Here is a 19,804-nt window from a genome sequence, read left to right as displayed (position 1 = left end):
GAAAATGAAAACTGAGATTTAGATTTAGATAGTCTAGCCCTGTAGTCTAGCTCTAGAGGCTGTGCTTTTAACCAGTGAACTATACTGCTTTAAGAAAAATAACCTACCTCCTTGAACATTCATATTACTTATCAAAAAGGAAACATGTGCTTATCCTAGATCAATCACTAGGCATTTTGCTTGCTAACCTGGGTCATATGTCCATCCCTAAGACAGGACGTGATTATTAACAATTCCTCCCTTAAAAAGATGCAGATTAAAGAAAAAAAAAGTCCATCACAGGCAACATGGACTTAAAGAAACAGCCCTATGGACTGGAGCTACAATCCTAGTTCTGCCCAGGTTTGCCATCAACCTTGAACAAATCACTTGAGGAGGTTCTGTGAGTATAGGTGGAAAGATATGAAGATCTCTAAAGAAATATCTAATTACATCTAATCACATAGATATAAAATGATAAATTATTATATTAAAATATAGTAATAAAATTGAGATCTGCCAAACTTGAGCAATTAACTTCTGAAATAAATTTTTTGGTCAACACTATCTCTGAAAATTCCCTTAGAAATATCTTCATTTTTTAAAATATGAAAATAAATAAAACCTTAGTGTTTCAAGTGGTCTTACAGACATTACACATGAATATTTCCTAGGAATAAACAAAGCACAATTATAATTTTATTGATTTTAGCAAAATAAAATTACATAAGTAACTTTTTTGAAAAAACTAATGGGTAAGTTTTCTTGTTTCCTTGTCTCCAGGGCACTTGGCATTCTTTATCAACTGGTGCATAAAAGAGTAGAAAAATAAAAGATTATCATATTGTCCTTTGTATTTCTCTTTTAATATATCAGTATGATAGTCTACCAAAAAGTAGTAAATAGCTTCAATTGTGGAAAGGAAGGTATCTGGCTTTCCTTTTTGATGGCGCCAAAAGCAAGTTTTTCTTGTTTTCAACTCAACTTGTAGCAACCCTGCCAAAAACAAATAAGAAAAATATAGGTATTTCTTGTTAACCACAGGGTGTGGTACAATAATGATTTCCCTTAATTACTTGAAGGATTTTTGTTTTAACTTCTTCAATACCAATTCCAAATGGTATTTTCTCAAATATATTAAGATATATACAGAAACAATACAAAACACAGGATGAAATATTATCCATGACAGTTATCTATAGTCTCAGACCTTACAGCAAAGGGTTACAAGTGGTCAACATTTAGATGGTCATCTCTGTCATCTATTTACCAATGTCTTTTTTCACTTTAACCTGTGACAGGACTAAGTTCACCAATTTTCAGAAGAGTTTCATTTATTTCCTTGATAAATTGACATTTTTAAGACAATCATTCATTCTGAAACTCACTGAGACCAGATAGGCAGGTTAATGGTTCTTAATACTGTTAAAGCTATTGGATGATCACTTCGTGGCTCTCTCTTCATGTACAGAGTACCTAGAGCTGTTTCATTAACTGTCACATCTGTGTTTCAGAGCCTTGGGGACACAGTCAGCTAATGCTGTGCTCCTAAATATATAAAGAGGAAATGACTCATGAAATCTTACAATAGTACTCTCATCTTTTGGGGTTCCCTTGTGGCTCAGCTGAAAGAACCTGCCTGCAATGTAGGAAACCTGGGTTCGATCCCTGGGTTAGGAAGATCCCCTGGAGAATGGAAAGGCTCTACACCAGTATCCTGGCCTGGAGAATTCCATGAATTGTACAGTCCATGACATCACAAAGAGTCAGACATGACTGAGCCACTTTCACTTTCACTCTCATCTCTTACAACTCAGATGTCAACATACAAACTCAGGCTTTTAGCACCTTAGACCAGCACTCAGACTCACAATAAAATTTGCTTTTAAAAAATCATATTTTATTCTAAATCAATACTCACAACAAATATAAACTGACTAAACCTGCCATTTAAAAGACAATGATCATTAGAATGTAACACAATAGGAATGACCTCCACAAGGCTTCCATTCAATACTGCACTCAAGGTCTTAGTTAACACAATACTACAAAAACAATAAATTAATTACATGCATAATAATTGAAAAGGGAAAAATACAGTTGACATCTGTTGTTGTTGTTGTTCAGTTGCTAAGTTGTGTCTTACTCTTTGTGACCCCATGGACTGCAGCATGCCAAACTTCTCTGTCGTTCACTATCTCATGGGGTTTGCTCAAATTCATGTCCATTGAGTTGATGATGCCATCCAATCATCTCAACCTCCACTGCCCCCTTCTCCTTTTGCCCTCAATCTTTCCCAGCATCAGAGTCCTTTCCAATAAGTTGGCTCTTTGCATCAGGTGGCCAAGGTATTGGAACTTCAGCTTCAGCATCAGTCATTCAAATGCATATTCAGGACTGATTTCCTTTATTATTAGGATTGACTAGTTTGATCTCGTTGCAGTCCAAGGGAATCTCAAAAGTCTTCTCCAGCACCACAATTCGAAAGCATCAATTCTTTGGTGCTCAGTCTTCTTTATGGTCCAACTCTCACATCCGAACATGACTACTAGAAAAATCATAGCTTTGACTATATGGACCTTTGCTGGCAAAGTGATGCCTCTGCTTTTTAATACGCTGTCTAGGTTTATCATAGCTTTCCTTCCAAGAAGCAAGCATCTTTTGGATCACAGTCTTGTCATGGTGAAATATATTGGGGTAGAGAGATTTTTAAAAGGAACAAAAGTGCTAAACATGAAAGATGGATAAATTCCACACTAAGAATTTCAGTTCTTCAAAAGATACCATAAAGAAATTCAGAAGATGAGTCAGAGACTGCATGAAGATATTTTAAAACATAATTATCTATATTCTAGAATATATAAAGAATTCCTACAAATCAATAAAAAAAACAAAACACTAGAAAAATGGACATAGATATTTCACAGAACTGGACATGCAGGGCCAAATAAGCAAACAAAATGATGCTCAACCCAATTAGTCATTAGCGAAAAGTAAATTATGACTACAACCAGATACCATGTTATACCCACTTTATTGGCAAGTATCGAACATTTGATGATACAATGGTTGGAGGCATTATGAACTGATAGGAATTCTTGCATATTAATGATGGGAGTATAAACCTGTATACCCACACTTTGGAAAATAGTTGGCATCGTCCTGTAAGACTGAACATTCTTATACATAACAAAACAGCAATTCCAGTTCTAGGTATGTTTCCTAGAGGAAGCTTGCACATGTGCAAGAATGTTCATAGTAGCACTGTGTGTAATAGTAGCACATAGTAGTGCTATAGCAAAAACCAGAAATAATTAAATTATTTCATCAACAGAAGACTGGATAAACCTCAGTATATTCACGCAATCATACATTACACAGTAGTGAAAATGAGTAAACTATAGCTACAATCTTAGAAACAAAATGGTGAGTTTAAAATTTGAGTCCTGAGAAAACTACAAGTCAAAGAAAAAAAAAAAGCCATGAAATTAAAAGACACTTACTCCTTGGAAGAAAAGTTATAACCAACCTAGATAGTATATTCAAAAGCAGAGACATTACTTTGCCGACTAAGGTCCGCCTAGTCAAGGCTATGGTTTTTCCTGTGGTCATGTATGGATGTGAGAGTTGGACTGTGAAGAAGGCTGAGTGCCGAAGAATTGATGCTTTTGAACTGTGGTGTTGGAGAAGACTCTTGAGGGTCCCTTGGACTGCAAGGAGATCCAACCAGTCCATTCTGAAGGAGATCAGCCCTGGGATTTCTTTGGAAGGAATGATGCTAAAGCTGAAGCTCCAGTACTTTGGCCACCTCATGAGAAGAGTTGACTCATTGGAAAAGACTCTGATGCTGAGAGGGATTGGGGGCAGGAGGAGAAGGGGACGACAGAGGATGAGATGGCTGGACGGCATCACGGACTCGATGGACGTGAGTCTGAGTGAACTCCGGGAGATGGTGATGGAATGGGAGGCCTGGCGTGCTGCGATTCATGGGGTCGCAAAGAGTCGGACACTGAGCGACTGAACTGAACTGAACTGAATAATCTAAAAAAAGCAAATCTTTAATTGAAAGTATGTTGTACAATATTATGTAAGTTACAAGTGTACAACATAGCGATTCACAATTTTTAAAGGTTATACCCCATTTATAGTTATAAAATATTTGCTGTATTCCCTGTGCTGTACAATACATCTTTATAGCTTACTTTATAGTTTGTCCCTTTAACTTCCCTACCCCTATATTGCCCCTCCTTCACTGGTATCCATCAGTTTGTTCTTTACATCTATGAGTCTGCTTCTCTTTTATTATATCCTTGTATTTTTTTAGATTTCACATATAATTGATATCATACAATATTTGTCTTTCCATTATTTCACTTAGCATAATGCCTTCCAAGTCCATCCATGTTACTGCAAATGGCAAGATTTCATTCTTTTTTAATGGCTGAGTAGAATTCTATTGTGTGTATGTTTGTATCTGTGTACCACGTATGTTTTCCTCTAGGAATTTTCTAGTATCTGTCTTACATTTATGTCTTTAATCCATTTTGAGTTTATTATTGTATATGGTATTAGAGAATATTTTAATTTCATTCTTTTACATGCAGCTGTTCAGTTTTCCCAGCATCACTTATTAAAGTGAGATGAATGCTAGTTTTAGTAATCTGGACTCCTTCCCCAACAAAAAGACACCATCCTTCCCCAATGCATTCCCCTAAGCCTTTCAATGATGAATCTTCAAGAACATTATGCCACTCTTCACTTGCAGGCTTACATTTCATGATTAAATTAGGCACTCAAACTTCAAATGTTTTGTTTTGAGAGCAGTAAAACATTCATACTATTTCTCTGTAAAGTTTGGCAAAAGAGTATGTTACATTGTTAAGAGGATTCTTAATCTCAGCATTCATAATAAGAGAAACAGAAACATTCTAACACAGTATATTTGAGGGCTTAAATAGAAATTTAGAGTTGGTTTGTTCAGCTTAATCCCATCAAATGAAAAAATGTTTTAAAACCTAACGGCAATGATTTATAACAAACAAGGGTTGTTTCTTATGGAAGTAACTTGGCTTATCTGGAAACTTGTATTTCACACACATATAGAGATGATAAATATGCTGAGCTCTAAACAGTTCCTGTGGTGCGATGAGGAGTCAGAGGGACAGGGGCAGAAGTAGGACATGCAGAAAAAACTGACTCTAGAAATCTGTTTACTTCATGATTTTGAAGGAATTAAGAAATCCATTTAAAATTCTGATGTAGCACAGAACTGAAATATATGATACTTTCTATGTGATCTGAGAATAACAGAAAACTTTTGTACAAACGTGATTTGAAGCCTTAAGCACAAAGGCTTAACAGATTTAAATTGTACCTCAATAATCCCCTTTATATTTTTTTTCAAGTGTTAATACCACTTATGTTCTTCATTTGATCCTTTCCATTACCATATAAGGTATTTTAAAGAAAAATGGCTCAGGAAAAAATCTTCAAACTGGGTAACGTGCAACTGTAACTATTCAAGGGAATATGGCAGGCAGTACTCCAAAGAGCAGGGTTTTAGGGTTTCATCAATCAAACATTAGCAATAAGATTACAAATCTTATTCTGTCATCTTTTTGCAGTCACCTCCATACACACACCCTTCCCAAATACAGAAACACACAAGAACACAAACACACCATTTCTTTGTCTCTCTCTGCCTATCTTTCTCACACACATACACCCAATCACAGAGAGGCAGAATGACAAAGAAATCTTATTAACATGTATGTTTTCAAGGGGTATAAACTATATAAATTAAGCGAGTTCAATCTAGTATTGTCATTCACTTAAGCTTGAGACTAATTAACACAAGATTCCAAAAAGTGCATACATTTTCTTTTCTACATGATGTACATTTTGAATAACTGCCTGGGTGAAGCTCTTCCAGTTTGAAACTGATTTGGAAACTGCTTAAAACCAACTGGGTAACTCTCTTGCTCTCTAATCATACACGGTATACAAATAAAACCACCAAAGAGCCAGAAATAAACCCAAAGCTTTTAGAAAAACTACTGAAAAAGCCTAAAGAACTGAGTAAGGAACACGTGAACAAGACAGGTAATATTCTTCATATTACTAGTTGTGTTACTTGGGCAAGGAAAGCAACTCTTTAAACCATTAATTATTAGAAACTAAGCTTTTCGTTCTAAAGAAAAATATACAAACAAAACAAAAGAAAGGTTAAATCTGAATTGGAACTGTTCATGTGAACTCAGTACATAGCTATTTATTTTTCTTGGCTCTGTCCACTAAAGCAACGATACACAAGCAGTAATAAACGTACCAGATCTTGGTTTCTAGTAACATTCCCCATTAAAAGAACCACAGTTTCTTCAAACAATTAATTCTAGGTCTGGGGCAGGAAAAAAGTACAAGTGAACTTGGAACAGCTTGTTGTACCAGAAAGATTAAAGAGGCCATGCTACAAAGGACCTGAAATGTTCCCAATGGCAAAATTTTAGACAATTTGGGCATCAAAAAGAATACAGTCATTATAGATTATAATATATTGAATGAAAAGGAAATCCGTAAGACCACAATGATCCCAAAAAGAGGTGGTGGGAGAGAGAGGAAAAGGGAGAGAAAAAAAGAAAAGCTCGTCTTTACATAAGAATGCCAGCAAACAAATGTAGAAGAAATAATAACATTAAAATTTCATCATTTTGTAATCCTTAATGTAATTACTGATTTAGGCAATAGTCTGTCTGCAATGCAAGAGACTAGGTTCAAACCCTGGGTCAGGAAGACCCCCTGGAGAAGGGAATGGCTACCCACTCCAGTATTCTTGCCTGGAGAATTCCATGGACAGAGGAGCCTGGTGGGCCACCGTCCATGGGGTCACAAAGAGTCGGACACAACTGAGCAGCTAACACACACACACACACACATACACACACACACACCCCAATAAATACTAAAACCACTTTGTAAAAAGCAGTTGGGAAATAGTTCAGGGTCTTAAAAGTATTACCCCATAGATTACTAGTAATTTCAACAAAGAAAATAAACTTTATAATGGAGAGATCTGGCAATCACCACTTTAATCAAGGAATTACTGTTATCAGCAATAATGGAAAAAGGTACACTATGTCCTCTTATTTGATGTATACAATTTTAGCTATGAATAGGGTAACTAATCACCTATTAAAGGTACACCATGTCCTCTTATTTGATGCATACAACTCTAGCTATGAATAGTGTAACTAATCACCTAAACAGCTTCATTTCTGAAAGGGAATGCTATTATTAATTATATCAAAACAACACATATAAAGTAGAATTTTTGTAGACAACCATGAATTTATCTTTATCTGAAGTATCCTTACAAAAATATTTAAACTGAATCTAATATTAAAACCAGCAGACAACTGACCTGTCCTCTTCACATAAGCCCAAGTCATAAAACACAAAAACAGGGGGCTGTTCTACATTAAAAGAGACTAAAGAGCCATAATACCCAAATGGAATCTGAGTTTACATGCTGTATCAGAGGGAAAAGGCTACAACAAATATTTTTGGGTCAATTAGGGAAATGTAAATTTGGACTAAAGATTATAGAACTTTTGCTAACTTTCTTATAGTGATAATGGTATAGCAATTACACCATTCTTCTTTAAGGATGTATACTTAGATATTTAAGGGTGATGTGCTGTAAAGTCTGCAACTTACTTTCAGATGGTTCAACCAAAAATATACATATCTAAGTACACACAGATACATATAATAGAGAAGGAAGAATAAAGCAAAGGTGGCAATGCAACTCTTCTTGAATGCATCAGTAGGTTTGAAGTTTTTGAAAGTTGGGGGAAGGAAAAGTCAAAAAAATAAATGCAACATTTTTATTCTTATTTACCTTGAAGTCTCTCATCAGTGAATATTTTGTTTGTTTGATTCCAGGTGCTATCTATGAATACAATTTTTTTCAGTGTTGTGTCTTTGCATTTGCTGTCATTCAAATCCTGTTCTTCAGTTTTCTTGCGTTTAATGGATGGGTTATCAAGGTCATCATTTTTGCCTCTAACGCTATTTTGACTCTTTTTTTGCAGATGAAAAGAAATATCTTTTACTGAAACAGACTTAGGTCCAGGAAATACAAGTGCAACCTAAAGCAAAGAAGCTTACGTTAGTAGTGTGCTATGATCTTCAAAATTAATAAATTCAGACTTAAAACTTCAAGAGGAAAAACTATGTTGAGTATCTGAGAAGAAAGCATTAGGTTTTAGTATATCTGCCTCTTTAATACATATATGGTAAGTTTTTGGTTCTTCCCTAGTAACCTATAATCATAATATACTACCAAGAAATACTTCTATACTTTAAAATAAGTTATTCACTTATTGATAGAAACCAGGTTAATTGTATCTTACATAACAAAACTAAACTCTACCATGTTTCATACGATAAAAGGCAAAGTATGGGGTACTTTGTAAAAGAACCATTGAAAAGTGCTTGATAATTAAATAACATCTTCACCTATATAATAAGCAAAGAGAAAACAAACGATACAGCCAATGCTGGTGAAGAAACAGTATAATAAGTCTTTAAAGCCATTACTGATGTCAAGTTTAAATAATGTCACTCTGTGAAAGCCATTTGGCAATATAAGTCAAGAGTCTTGAAATGTTCATACTCTCTAGTCAAATGAGATTTCAATTATGGGAACTTATCTTAATAATTCTAAACATACACATACTCACAATACCCAGAATATATGTTAAAGTATATTTATTACAGTGAGAACTTAAAAACAAAAAATCTAACTGTCAGAGAACTACTCAGTGAATTATGGTACTTCCTTTCTTTCAGCATGTTTTTACTGAGACCTTATATACTATAGAACCTCCAAGGTATGAACAACTCCTAACACAAAGCAGGCACCCAGCCAATATTTGTTAAATGAACAAATGTTGATAAAATCATGGCTATTTATCCTCCATATTTTTCCCTATTTCCAAAGATTTTTGAGTGGAGATTATCATTTTTAATATGAAAAATAAATAAGAAAATTTTAAATCTTAAATTTATAAACTTCAACTTTATAAAAGTTTTTCAGACACTTACAATGCACATCTACCTTTCCCCAATACCCAACTAGCAAAGTTCAGGGCTTCTTAGTTTTCTTAGATTATAAGCACATCATGTCTTTTTATATTAGCTAGCACTATGTTCTATGTAACCAACATGATATCTAGCTGATCAAAGGAGGAAATACAAATATATTCCTAGATCCCAAACTCAGATATTATTTACAAACACAACTTTCTATATAAATTCAACCCAAAATTACAAATATATTGATAGGAAAGGAAAAACTTACCAAGTTCTTTCTTAAACAAACAAACGCACTGATTTTTTGTTTCTAGATTTACCATACCAACAAATGTTCTCCCAAGAGACCTAAAAGAGTTTATGTGTTTCTTTCAGAAGTATTCAAGGCCTAGTTTTTTGAGATCTATAGAAACATCACTTTTCAACAAGACCAGCTGTAAACACTTGTTGTCACCAATGTGACCATTTCAACTAGGTGAAAATCCAATAAGAATCTCGAAATGAGCAAGGAAGGCCTCTGAGTAGCCAAAATAAATATCACAAAAGCCATGTACTAAAGCTTTTAATTTAGAAAGGATTTCTAAAAATCCTTCTAGCTTAGTCTTTTTTCTTCTGGAGAAATTTCAACATTTGTAATCTAGTTTCTCAGTTTGTATCAAATTAGCCTTTTTACGTGTAGTATGTGAACAAGAATGGAGAAAGGAGAAAAGTAAAAGCAGGCCTAGCAATACTAGCAAAGAGTAAAAATTGGAAGAAATAACTAGTAAAAGTGGAAAGAGAGACTCAAAAAAACCTAACATCTAGGATCATTTGATCTTTTAAGATACTGATGAAGTAAACTATGTTGTTAAGTGCTACAGAAGGTTAACCCAAGACCATTAAATATTAAATTATGTTCAAGTAAGTTTAGAAAGGCAATGGAGTTTAAAATTCATGTTTAGATTCAATGTGAAAAGCTGTTAAAAAAAATAAGCTGCCTACTTCATGGTCCTTTTCTTCATATTCTGGAATACACGGATATGTATAAATATTTACAAATTCAGGTGCTAAGAGTTTTGCATGTACAGCAGTGCTTTTGCCATCTGTTTCGTTCGGATGTTTAATGATGTCAATCTCCAACGGTAGCTAAAATTTAGAGAAAAAAGAAAAATGAACAAAACAAACAGAAAACTCTAATTTTTATGTGAATAAAAATGACCTTTAAAGCTTAAATAGCAAGCTCACACTAAGTCCCTATAAATACACCTATAGTTTGAAAGCCATACTTTTTTAGGACAGAATACGAAGACGAGTAAGAGTCATAAAGCAAACACAAATTTATTCTCGATACTGTTAATCATGTACTAGAACTGTTTTCAACTCAGTTAACCGACTCGTATAGCAATGTTCCAATGTCATATTCATTTGTCACATTGGACTGAGTCCTATTCCTTGCATTCAAATATCTGTGTCAAGAACATTTTTTATAATTCCTATAAACTTTCAGGTCTGTTAATTTTATAATATATATTAAAAAGAAATATAAGTTCAGGCAAAAGTTTTAGATCTAAAATTTAAGTTAAAATTTTGTTCCTCAAAACATATTCTGAGGTCAAAGGTATTATCTTTTAATGTTAACATTATGATTCTCAGCATGTGAAATTAATTATTAATTGGAAGAAGAGTTAACAGAATGGTTCCAGGAGGTATATTCTATATAAAAAATAACTTTTCAAAAATCATTTTGCCTATTTTCCTTAGTTTCATTATTTAATTACTATGAATTATGTCCTATCTGTTTGCAAAAATAATATTCTTGCAGATTTCTTGAGTTAGATTTTTCTATTATTTTGCTGACTTGTTTGGTTTAGTTTTCTGTATAATGCTTGTATGAATCCTGCCTTCAGCCATGACTATGAAAACAGAAGCCAAGTCATAGCTCTCCCATCATATAAGAAATTCTCTCTCTAGGACAGATTTTTCACTGTAGAGTTCAAATGATTTATTTGTTATGGTAAGTACTGTTCCAGCTCCCAGCCCACACTAAAAGGCAACATTCTAGGTATTTACTCTGGGGCAACAGCTATTTTACCCTGGAGTACAAAACTATCTTACTTTTTTAGAACAGATTTATTAAAGAGATAGGACTGAAACAATAAACTGCACATATTTGAAGTGTACAATCAAATGAGTTTTAACATATGCTACACCTTTGACTTCATCACCACAATAAAGCTAATGAACATATCCATCATTCCCAAAAGTCTTCTTGTGTCTTCCTCCCTCCTCTTACCTCATCAACTCCTACCCATAGACCTAGGCAACTACTGATCTATTACTATAGGTTAGTTGGCATTTTCCAGAATTTTGTATAAATGAAATTATAAATTATAAACACTTTTCTTTTGATTGCCTTCACTTAGAATAATTATTCTGAGATTCATTTATGTTGTGTGTGTCATTAACTCCAGAACTATTTTTTAAAGAGGCAGTTTCTATATGCTACTAGATGATCCCAAATTGTACACAGTTTACTGTTCAGGATAATTATGGCAAGAGGAAGCTATATATCCTAGAAGGGCCATAAACATCCCAGATAACATTGAAAACATCCCTAATTTTCAATCCAGGGTTTCAAACCCAATGTCTCCTACCTTCTCACTTAGGCCTAGTTATCATTTATAACTTGAAGGCAACTGCTTCAAAACATCAAACCAACTTCTAGTGATAGAAAATTTACCATTTAAGTAGGCAGTTCACAAATGATTTTACATCAGTCTACCTCTGGCTGAACTCTACATCAGACTTTCCTCATGAAACTCAATCCCAGCTGATGCTATTCTATATTCCCTTTCCCCAGGGTCTTTCAGTAGCAGCTCAGCATTATCTTAGTTCAGGGAAGGCAGGAAAGAAAAAAGAAAAAAAAAAAAAAGAAAGAAAGAAGATCATGACAAAGTATTCTAATACTAATAAAACCGACTTTCTCATACAGCCGATGAATAGAGCTGAAAATTCCAAAGGCAATGACCAACATTTCTGATCAGTTGGCTATCTCTGAAGGACATCATTTAAATCAAGAATGCAGGACTGAAAGTTACTAATGTATTTCACAAATCATGAAACTAGCATATCATGGACTAACATCTACAAGTGTAAAACAGTTATGTAATATCTGTGCTCAAGAAGTATTTTTGGGAGGCAGTCCAGGTATCTAGTTTCCCCTGAGTAAACCTGAAAATTATACTATGAAAGCCTAGACACAGGTCAAGTCATGGAAATACAGAAATGTATGTTTGTGCTCTAGTTCACACATTTTAAAAGAAGATATATCTTAAACAATGACAGGGTACAGAGTAATACTACTAGAGTTGACCAGACTCAGTTCAAGTAGAGATGTTTTGTTTTCAAACATTTGAAGACCATCAATCTGTTCTCTACTACATTTCCTATGAGAGATTTACCACAAAACTTTCTACCCATATTTATCAAAATACAATCAGCAGAAAACTCTAGCCTTTTTCCATGTGATTATCAACCTTCCCCAAGAGAATCTTTTCAATTCTAGTACTCTAATAAAGATGAAGCTTTCACCGGATGACCTTTTCTCACCTTAAAAAAAGAAAAAAAGACATTTGTCATGACTTCTAAAAAAATTAATGAATTTGTCATGACATTAAAAATTTTTTCTTCTGCATTAAAAAGATATATATTAATGAATTTAATCCCTAGAGTAAAATTTATAGCTTGGGAGGTACTTACTCATTATGTAGTCATCTTCCCTTCCAAACCAGGCTATCTAAAAGCAAATGCTGAGTCATTTGTAAAAATAAAGTCGAAACTAGAAAAATTTTTAGATTTTTTTATTAATATGTAGTAACTCACAAAATTTTATATATGGTAATTAAAATAAAACACTTCAGAAAATTTTGCACCATCCAGTAGGCCATTTAGAGTTGATCAAACTCTTGGTATAGTGTTTCAGCCATTTCATTAAAATAGTGGAAATTAGGTCATGGATTTAAAAAACAATACTCAATTATTAAATGTCTACAAAAATATTAGCCCTATATTATTAACTTTTATTATTCCAATCGCCAATCATTTTGAACAAAATATATCTTAAGATAAAACTTTTAATGGGATATTTTCTTTATGTGGCTATGATATAAACAGAAGATGAAATGATTCTGTTCATACCTCCAAAACTATACTTTAAAATGTAACATTCTTATATGAGAGATGGGGATAATGGGAGAAGGGAGATAAAGGAGAAGAGGGTGGCAGAGGACAAGATGTTTAGATAGCATCACCAACTCAATGGACATGAATTTGAGCAAATTCATGTCCAGGAGATAGCAGAGGGCAGAGGAGCCTGGGGTGGCAAAAAGTCGAACCTGACTTAGTGACTGAACAACAATGTGGACTTTAGAAGAATTATTGTGCTCAAGCTCTCAGTTTTTCTGAGGTAACTATGAAGCTTACTGCATTCTATACTTAGTTATTCTTGGCCAGTAAACTTTCCATTTTAGACCCCTAAGCAGACCATGGACTTGCCAAGGTAACATGTAGGCTAAAATGCAATTCAAGTAACAAAATACGAGTGTTTCAAAGTACTGTTCTTAACTGAAATTTAAATGAACCTTATCACCACATTAAACTTATTTTCTTATTGGCAAGCTCTAATGAGTCCATGTATAGAATTTGGTCTCTTTAAGGTCCTAATAGGCAGCAGTCAAATTTCATAAATCATTTAACTTAAAGTCTGAGTCACTGTTAGACAAGTTAACATATACATAACGGAGTCTTTGATTACGGAGACATGATGGTCTAAGACCGTTTATCTATATAAAAATAGTCTTGATAGGCCACAAAAAGTATAAGGTAAGCAATCAATTCAAATCAACTTGTTTAAACCTGGCGTTAAATCACTATAACACAGCCCAATGAGCAGGCCTTAGTCTTTTCAATTTCAGTTTAGTTTAGTTTTGGTCACTGACATGTGCCCCATCTCCATATATAGAATGAGGCTAAACACAATTCTGCCTAAGCAAATATCAACCCTAGTTCCTTCAGAATATGTTTTCTTCTCAAGGGCAGTCCAAAGCCCTGAGGTGGTTTCTGAAGCTCTTTCATGCAGCCTGTAAACTTGTCTCTTGTAGTTTTCAAGTTTATACCACATTTTTTCTATGCTGTAAATGAATTATAATCATTTATTTTAAAAAGTAACTGATTTCATTAACAACAACAGTATTCATCTCATATGCAAGTGTTTCAGCAATGTAGGTCTCTTTTTCTAGAAACAAGGGGGAAAAAATAGGTTTACATACAGGTCTACAGGATTAAACTTTCTATTAATTAATTTTCATAATGATGCCGTTTATCAAGCTTATCGGTTTTATTAGAGTAGGGATATATCACATGTGTTTTTAAAATCAATTCTCCTACTTTCAAACAATTAAATTTCTCACCAACCTTCACATGTGGTATCTGTTCAACAGGTACATTTTCAACTGGGACGTAACATGTATAGCAGTAGAACATTCTTGAACCACCACACTTGAGACATTTTGATCTTCCATTTTGCTGAGCTTTTTTAAGAACTTCTTGAGATGCTAAGCATAAGTTTTGAAGAGGATCTTCTGCAGCTATGCATGTAGTTTGTGACTGCTGTATTTCCACAAATTTTGAATTATCTTCTTCCCTTTCTTTGAGAAATATAGGTGCACTGAGAGACATCTTTCATTCAAATCAAAGTTTAACTTTTATTTCTAAAACACATATTGTAGATGCACTAGAAAAAAAAGTGGGGGGCAAAATAAAAAACAAAACATTTCACTCACCGTTTCTACAAAGAAAACTACTCCATTTAATTCACAACTGTGTGCTGACTTTAGTATTTACTAACAAATGTTAATAAGTTTTTAAACCACTAGATTAGCATGCTTTAAGATATAATATTAAAAAGCAATAAACTAAAAAAAATTACCCTTTAAAGCTGCTGCTGCTGCTGCTAAGTTGCTTCAGTTGTGTCCGACTCTGTGTGACCCCACAGACGGCAGCCCACCAGGCTCCCCCGTCCCTGGGATTCTCCAGGCTAGACCCTTTAAAGCTAGTCCCTCCATAAAAATAGGAAGGTTGTTTCCCAGAAAAATTATTTCAAATATAAAGTTTAGGTACAAACAATCTTTCTCAGTGATTATTTTTGCTCCACAAACAGTACTTTTGTTCTATATTAGGAATGTAATGTTTTTATGTTAGTATCACCCAGGAATGTATTCAACCCTGCAAGCTCTGACTTTCACTTGTTATTATACGACATCAAATCACACTCTGACATGACATCAATTCTCAGTCTGAACCTTGAAAAAAATACAAGGTGAAATCAGTATAATTTAGTTGGTTACATTCTAAAAGATGCAATTCTCTCCAATATAAATTAAAACACACTTAAAAATATAACTAAACATCCATTAAAATGAGAGGCATCCACTACCAATTATAACTTTTTAAATATCTCAAAAGGTGAAACATATGCCTATAAAAATATAAAGGCATATACATAAAGATTAAAGTGTAATCTTATAAACATTAAATTTTTACAGAGTAACGTCAGTGTTCACCTATTCTAAGAATTCATACTGCTTTCAAAAATATACACCATTCAGTCTTCAGGTCTAGAGATAAAATAGTAAACTGACTTTCTCACTTAAATATTTTGTTCAAAGGAGGATGATGGTTGCCAAAACTGTTATTCGCATACTTTGTAAGCACAATATGCTTAGAGGGAAAAAGAGACTGGGGCCCTCTTAATTTGATATGCATTCCAGGGCTGTAAAATGATTCTCATAACCTAAAGCCTTATGGTATTGTGGTGTTTAACTATGAGACTCCAGGCACTTCAAGTACAAACACTGAGAGGAGAAATGCTGGGACAGACACAGGAAACTTTTTGTGGTTTCCCAAAATGAAAGTGAACAAAGAGTCCAGTGGAACATAATACACAATATAATTTACTAACAAGAAGTTAGTGATACTAATTTAATCAGTCATCAGGAGTTTTTTAGAGACTCTAAATGCCAGGGAACTTGGGACCCAAATAAAGAAAGGCAAAGAAAAAAGATGTTGGTCATTGAAGGAAAAGTAAAATAAACTTGCCAAATTTATCCAAGGGGAAAGCCAAAATACAATACATTTTTGATGTGTACTGATTAGGTAAGGGTTTACATTTTGGGTTGCTAGGACAAAGTGATATTTAAAAATGATTGTCCCATCCCTTCCTCTTGCCTCACGAATGGAAAATATTGTGTGACCTCTACTCCAAATCACCTTTCTAAAAATGACTTTTATCTTTGTCAATATGCCCTCAATGACTGGGAGAGTGCAGGATATTAAGCTGTTACCTTTTCTTGAGGCTCAGATCCTTTTAAGACTGCATGAGAGTCTTCGACCTTCTCTCTAGTAAATGCACTTAAAGATGCAGTATTCTGCACACAATTTCAGACGGTTTGCAGGTTAGATTCTAGACTCCATCTACAAATCTAGGTAAAGAAATCTTGGCTAAGATCAAAAAGTCATTTGAAGGCTTAAAAATCTGGGAAGAGATCCTATTAGTCTGCAGAAATCAGAGCCACACATCCTTCTCTGGCCAACAAAAGGTCAATTCTCACAAGCCAATGGAGGTCTCATCACTGAACTTAGGAAACTAATTGGTCCCTAAATCCTCTTGGTTTGGCTTTGTTCTAGTTACCTGAGGTTCTTAAAAACATTTTTAGGCTGCAATAGTCTTGGGTTATCCAGATCATGGGCTCATCCTAAAAAAGCAATTGGAGTAGTCTAATTCAATTTGACTCCACTTCCCTGGGTATTCATTCCAATAGCTATGCAGGGATTTGCATGTGCCACTACAGGGCCCAGCATTAGTGGGGAACTATGCAGTTCCCACTGCAAGGAGATCCAACCAGTCCATTCTGAAGATCAGCCCTGGGATTTCTTTGGAGGGAATGATGCTAAAGCTGAAACTCCAGTCCATCTCATGCGAAGAGTTGACTCATTGGAAAAGACTGATGCTGGGAGGGATTGGGGGCAGGAGGAGAAGGGGACGACAGAGGATGAGATGGCTGGATGGCATCACTGACTCGATGGACGTGAGTCTGAGTGAACTCCGGGAGTTGGTGATGGACAGGGAGGCCTGGCGTGCTGCGATTCATGGGGTCGCAAAGAGTCGGACGCGACTGAACTGAACTGAACTGATGCAGTTCCCAAGGTGTCATGAAAGCCAATGTAGTTGCTTGACATTTAATGGAAAACTACTGCTGGTTTTTCTGGAGCCTCAAAGCGCACTCCTCCTGAGATGCCTCAGAAAAATCCCCATGTATTCCACTTGGCAGTCCGTCCATATAGCTAAATGAATTTTTTTGTTGTTTAGTCATTCAGACGTGTCCAACGCTCTCGCAACCCCACGGACTGTAGCCCACCAGGCTCCTCTGTCCACAGGATTTCCCAAGCAAGAATACTCTAGTGGGTTGCCATTACCCTTTCTAGGAGATCTTCCTGACCCAGGGATCGAACCTGCATCTCTTGCATCTCCTGCATTGGCAGGCAGGTGTTTCACCAGCTGAGCCATTAGGGAAGCCCCAAATTAGCAGAGCCTTATATAAGAAGTCCTTTCTCTACAAAAATCAAACAACACAAACATCTTCAGACGGTGCAAGGGAAACGTCTATGGCTCCCTGCCTTGCCTTACCTAAACACTCTCACATATAGATAAGGTGGCTACAGAAGAGGCCTGCAGTTCTAAGTCATGGGGAGCTCCTTCCAAAGGTCTCTAAAACCATATGAACAAGGGATCCATCCTGACCTAATCAACAGCCTGTTTCTAATGTGTACAAATCATTCATTGCACACACAATGATTCAAAACTTTCAAAGCATACATCTTAACATCAAATATGTGTGAGAAATACAAGTGGAGTTGTGGGGGTTACTGAGAGAACATAAAAAGACTTCGTTCCTAAGGAACTAACAAATATTTTTACCTAGATATGCACCTGTCATTTTGCAACTTGGGTTGAAAACAAATTAACTTTGTTCTCTTTCTACCCTCTTTACCACACAAATTAATTACTCAATCAAGTTGTACCAATTCTACCTTGCACATAATCCTGTATTTTTAGTCTCAGAGTTAGGATTCTAGATGGCCCATTGCAATCTCACCTCTTTGCTTTCATCTGCTTATTACTAGTTCCAGATATTTAACATGGAAAAATGTATTTTAATTTGGAGTTGCCTTTTAGTTAAGCTACCCTTCCTAGTAGCAGTCAACTCCCCAAGAGTAGAATCCCTCACTCTGCAATTCCAGAATGAGGAATTCAACAAATGCTCGTTAACTAAATCAAAACCACTATGAAAAAGAAGCATTCACTATGCAACTGCTACTGAAGTATCTGACAACCTTTACCTGTAATCTGCAGCCTAGCAGATTTTTTTCTTGTTCTTCCAAAATAATAAAGCAAAAGACTCCTAGCTACAAATAAGTTAACTCCCACCCCCACCCCACCCCCATCCCTATGCAGGAGACAGGAGTTCAATCCTTAGGTCAGAAAGATCCCCTGGAGGAGAAAATAGCAACCCACTCCAGTATTATTGCCTGCAAAGTCCCATGGACAGAGGAATCTGGCAGGCTACAGTCCATGGGGTCGCAGAGAGTGGGACACACCTGAGCACACAACACAGCAATGGAACATTATATAAACTCCTTATCCCGTACTTCGGGTCATAACAGTACCAAATAAAACCCACTTAAATTTTATTTTCCTATTTTTAAGAACCTGGTCATATGTACAGGTCCAATGGTCTACTGTTAAAAATTCAAAGTAACACCTTTTTCCTACAGGCTAACAGCCTATGCCCTCCTCACCACCACTCCCCCCCCACACACACAGCACTCACTCTGTGGTAGAGACTCTTGCCTTAGTTTTCCACGGTACACTGGGGTTTAGAGAGAAGTAATAATTTTAAATATTGTTGTTCTGAATCAAGCAGTGATTTTATCATCCAACTTCATGGAACTGGCACCTCGCAGTGTTACTAAACCTCCTGACTTGTCCTACATTTCCAAGAAATAATTCAGACTTAAGGGCAGCCTCTTTGCCTATTACCTATTTATAACCTTAATATTTTAAATACACTGCATGGCACACTATGGCTGTACTAATTTCCTCCTTCAGTGATAACCAGTGTCCCGCAAATCACTCCAAACACTAAAAAATAAAGAATAGGGTACCTAGTGGACTAACTTTGCCTGAACAGACTTTTCTTGGGCCGGACTGCACTGAAAATAATTGTTAGGGGTACCAAAACAAAAACAAAAACAAAAACTTTTTTTGAGGAAAAATTTGGACGCCCTTTCCCCAAAGGGCCCACAAGATCTTAAATATGCTAGCGGCCGCGTAGGGACCAGGGCCCCACTCACAAGCCACACCCAGCACGACCTCCGCCGGGGCGCGGCCAAGGAGCGTCCACTCCCGCAGCTGCCGGGCTGCGGACAGACCCCGGTCCCCACAGGAGCGCTGAGACCCGCACGAGGAATCAGAGTGGGACTCAGACCTGCACAGCCCGCGAGTCCTCGCACAGCTCCACGCGTCTTCCGCTCCGCCGGAGCCCGAGGTGCGCGCCCGGCCCTGGTCCCGCCTGGCCGCGGCGGAGCGCTTTCCGGGAGACACCAGAGGGAGGAGCCCGGGCGTTGCTAAGGCCGT

The 19,804-nt window shown here is 35.9% G+C and overlaps 1 protein-coding gene across 5 annotated transcripts; it reads right to left on the bottom strand.

The window, feature by feature from the left end:
- Positions 1-645: 645 nt before the first annotated feature.
- Positions 646-19,791, bottom strand: DTWD1 (DTW domain containing 1). Of its 5 annotated transcripts, XM_040226485.1 has the most exons (7): positions 19,656-19,736; positions 16,452-16,589; positions 15,321-15,410; positions 14,524-14,843; positions 10,054-10,197; positions 7,877-8,126; positions 646-975 (listed from the first exon to the last, which is right to left on the bottom strand). In XM_040226485.1, exons 4-7 carry the CDS (start codon positions 14,785-14,787, stop codon positions 728-730), a joined length of 906 nt encoding a protein of 301 aa, XP_040082419.1. In that variant the 5' UTR covers positions 14,788-14,843; positions 15,321-15,410; positions 16,452-16,589; positions 19,656-19,736; the 3' UTR covers positions 646-727. The 5 variants fall into 5 exon arrangements, with proteins under 5 accessions (XP_040082419.1, XP_040082418.1, XP_040082417.1 ...); XM_040226484.1 differs by lacking the exon at positions 16,452-16,589 and having other exon boundaries at positions 19,656-19,732; XM_040226483.1 differs by lacking the exons at positions 15,321-15,410; positions 16,452-16,589 and having other exon boundaries at positions 14,524-14,842; positions 19,656-19,791.
- Between the last annotated feature and the right edge of the window lie 13 nt (positions 19,792-19,804).

The sequence above is a fragment of the Oryx dammah genome, unplaced genomic scaffold (genome assembly GCF_014754425.2).
Source record: "Oryx dammah isolate SB20612 unplaced genomic scaffold, SCBI_Odam_1.1 HiC_scaffold_26, whole genome shotgun sequence".
Taxonomy (NCBI): Eukaryota; Metazoa; Chordata; class Mammalia; order Artiodactyla; family Bovidae; genus Oryx; species Oryx dammah.
The sequence above is the reverse complement of the archived record's forward strand: the minus strand, read 5'-3'. Positions and strand labels throughout refer to the sequence as shown.

Excerpts from the sequence above, each read along its gene's own strand:
- DTWD1 (XM_040226483.1), bottom strand. The coding sequence starts at position 14,787 with ATGTCTCTCAGTGCACCTATATTTCTCAAAGAAAGGGAAGAAGATAAT. Across the intron at positions 10,198-14,523 it reads AACAGATACCACATGTGAAG|CTACCGTTGGAGATTGACAT; the intron begins GTTGGTGAGAAA and ends TCTAAATTTTAG. Across the intron at positions 8,127-10,053 it reads ATGAAGAAAAGGACCATGAA|GTTGCACTTGTATTTCCTGG; the intron begins GTAGGCAGCTTA and ends TCTTTGCTTTAG.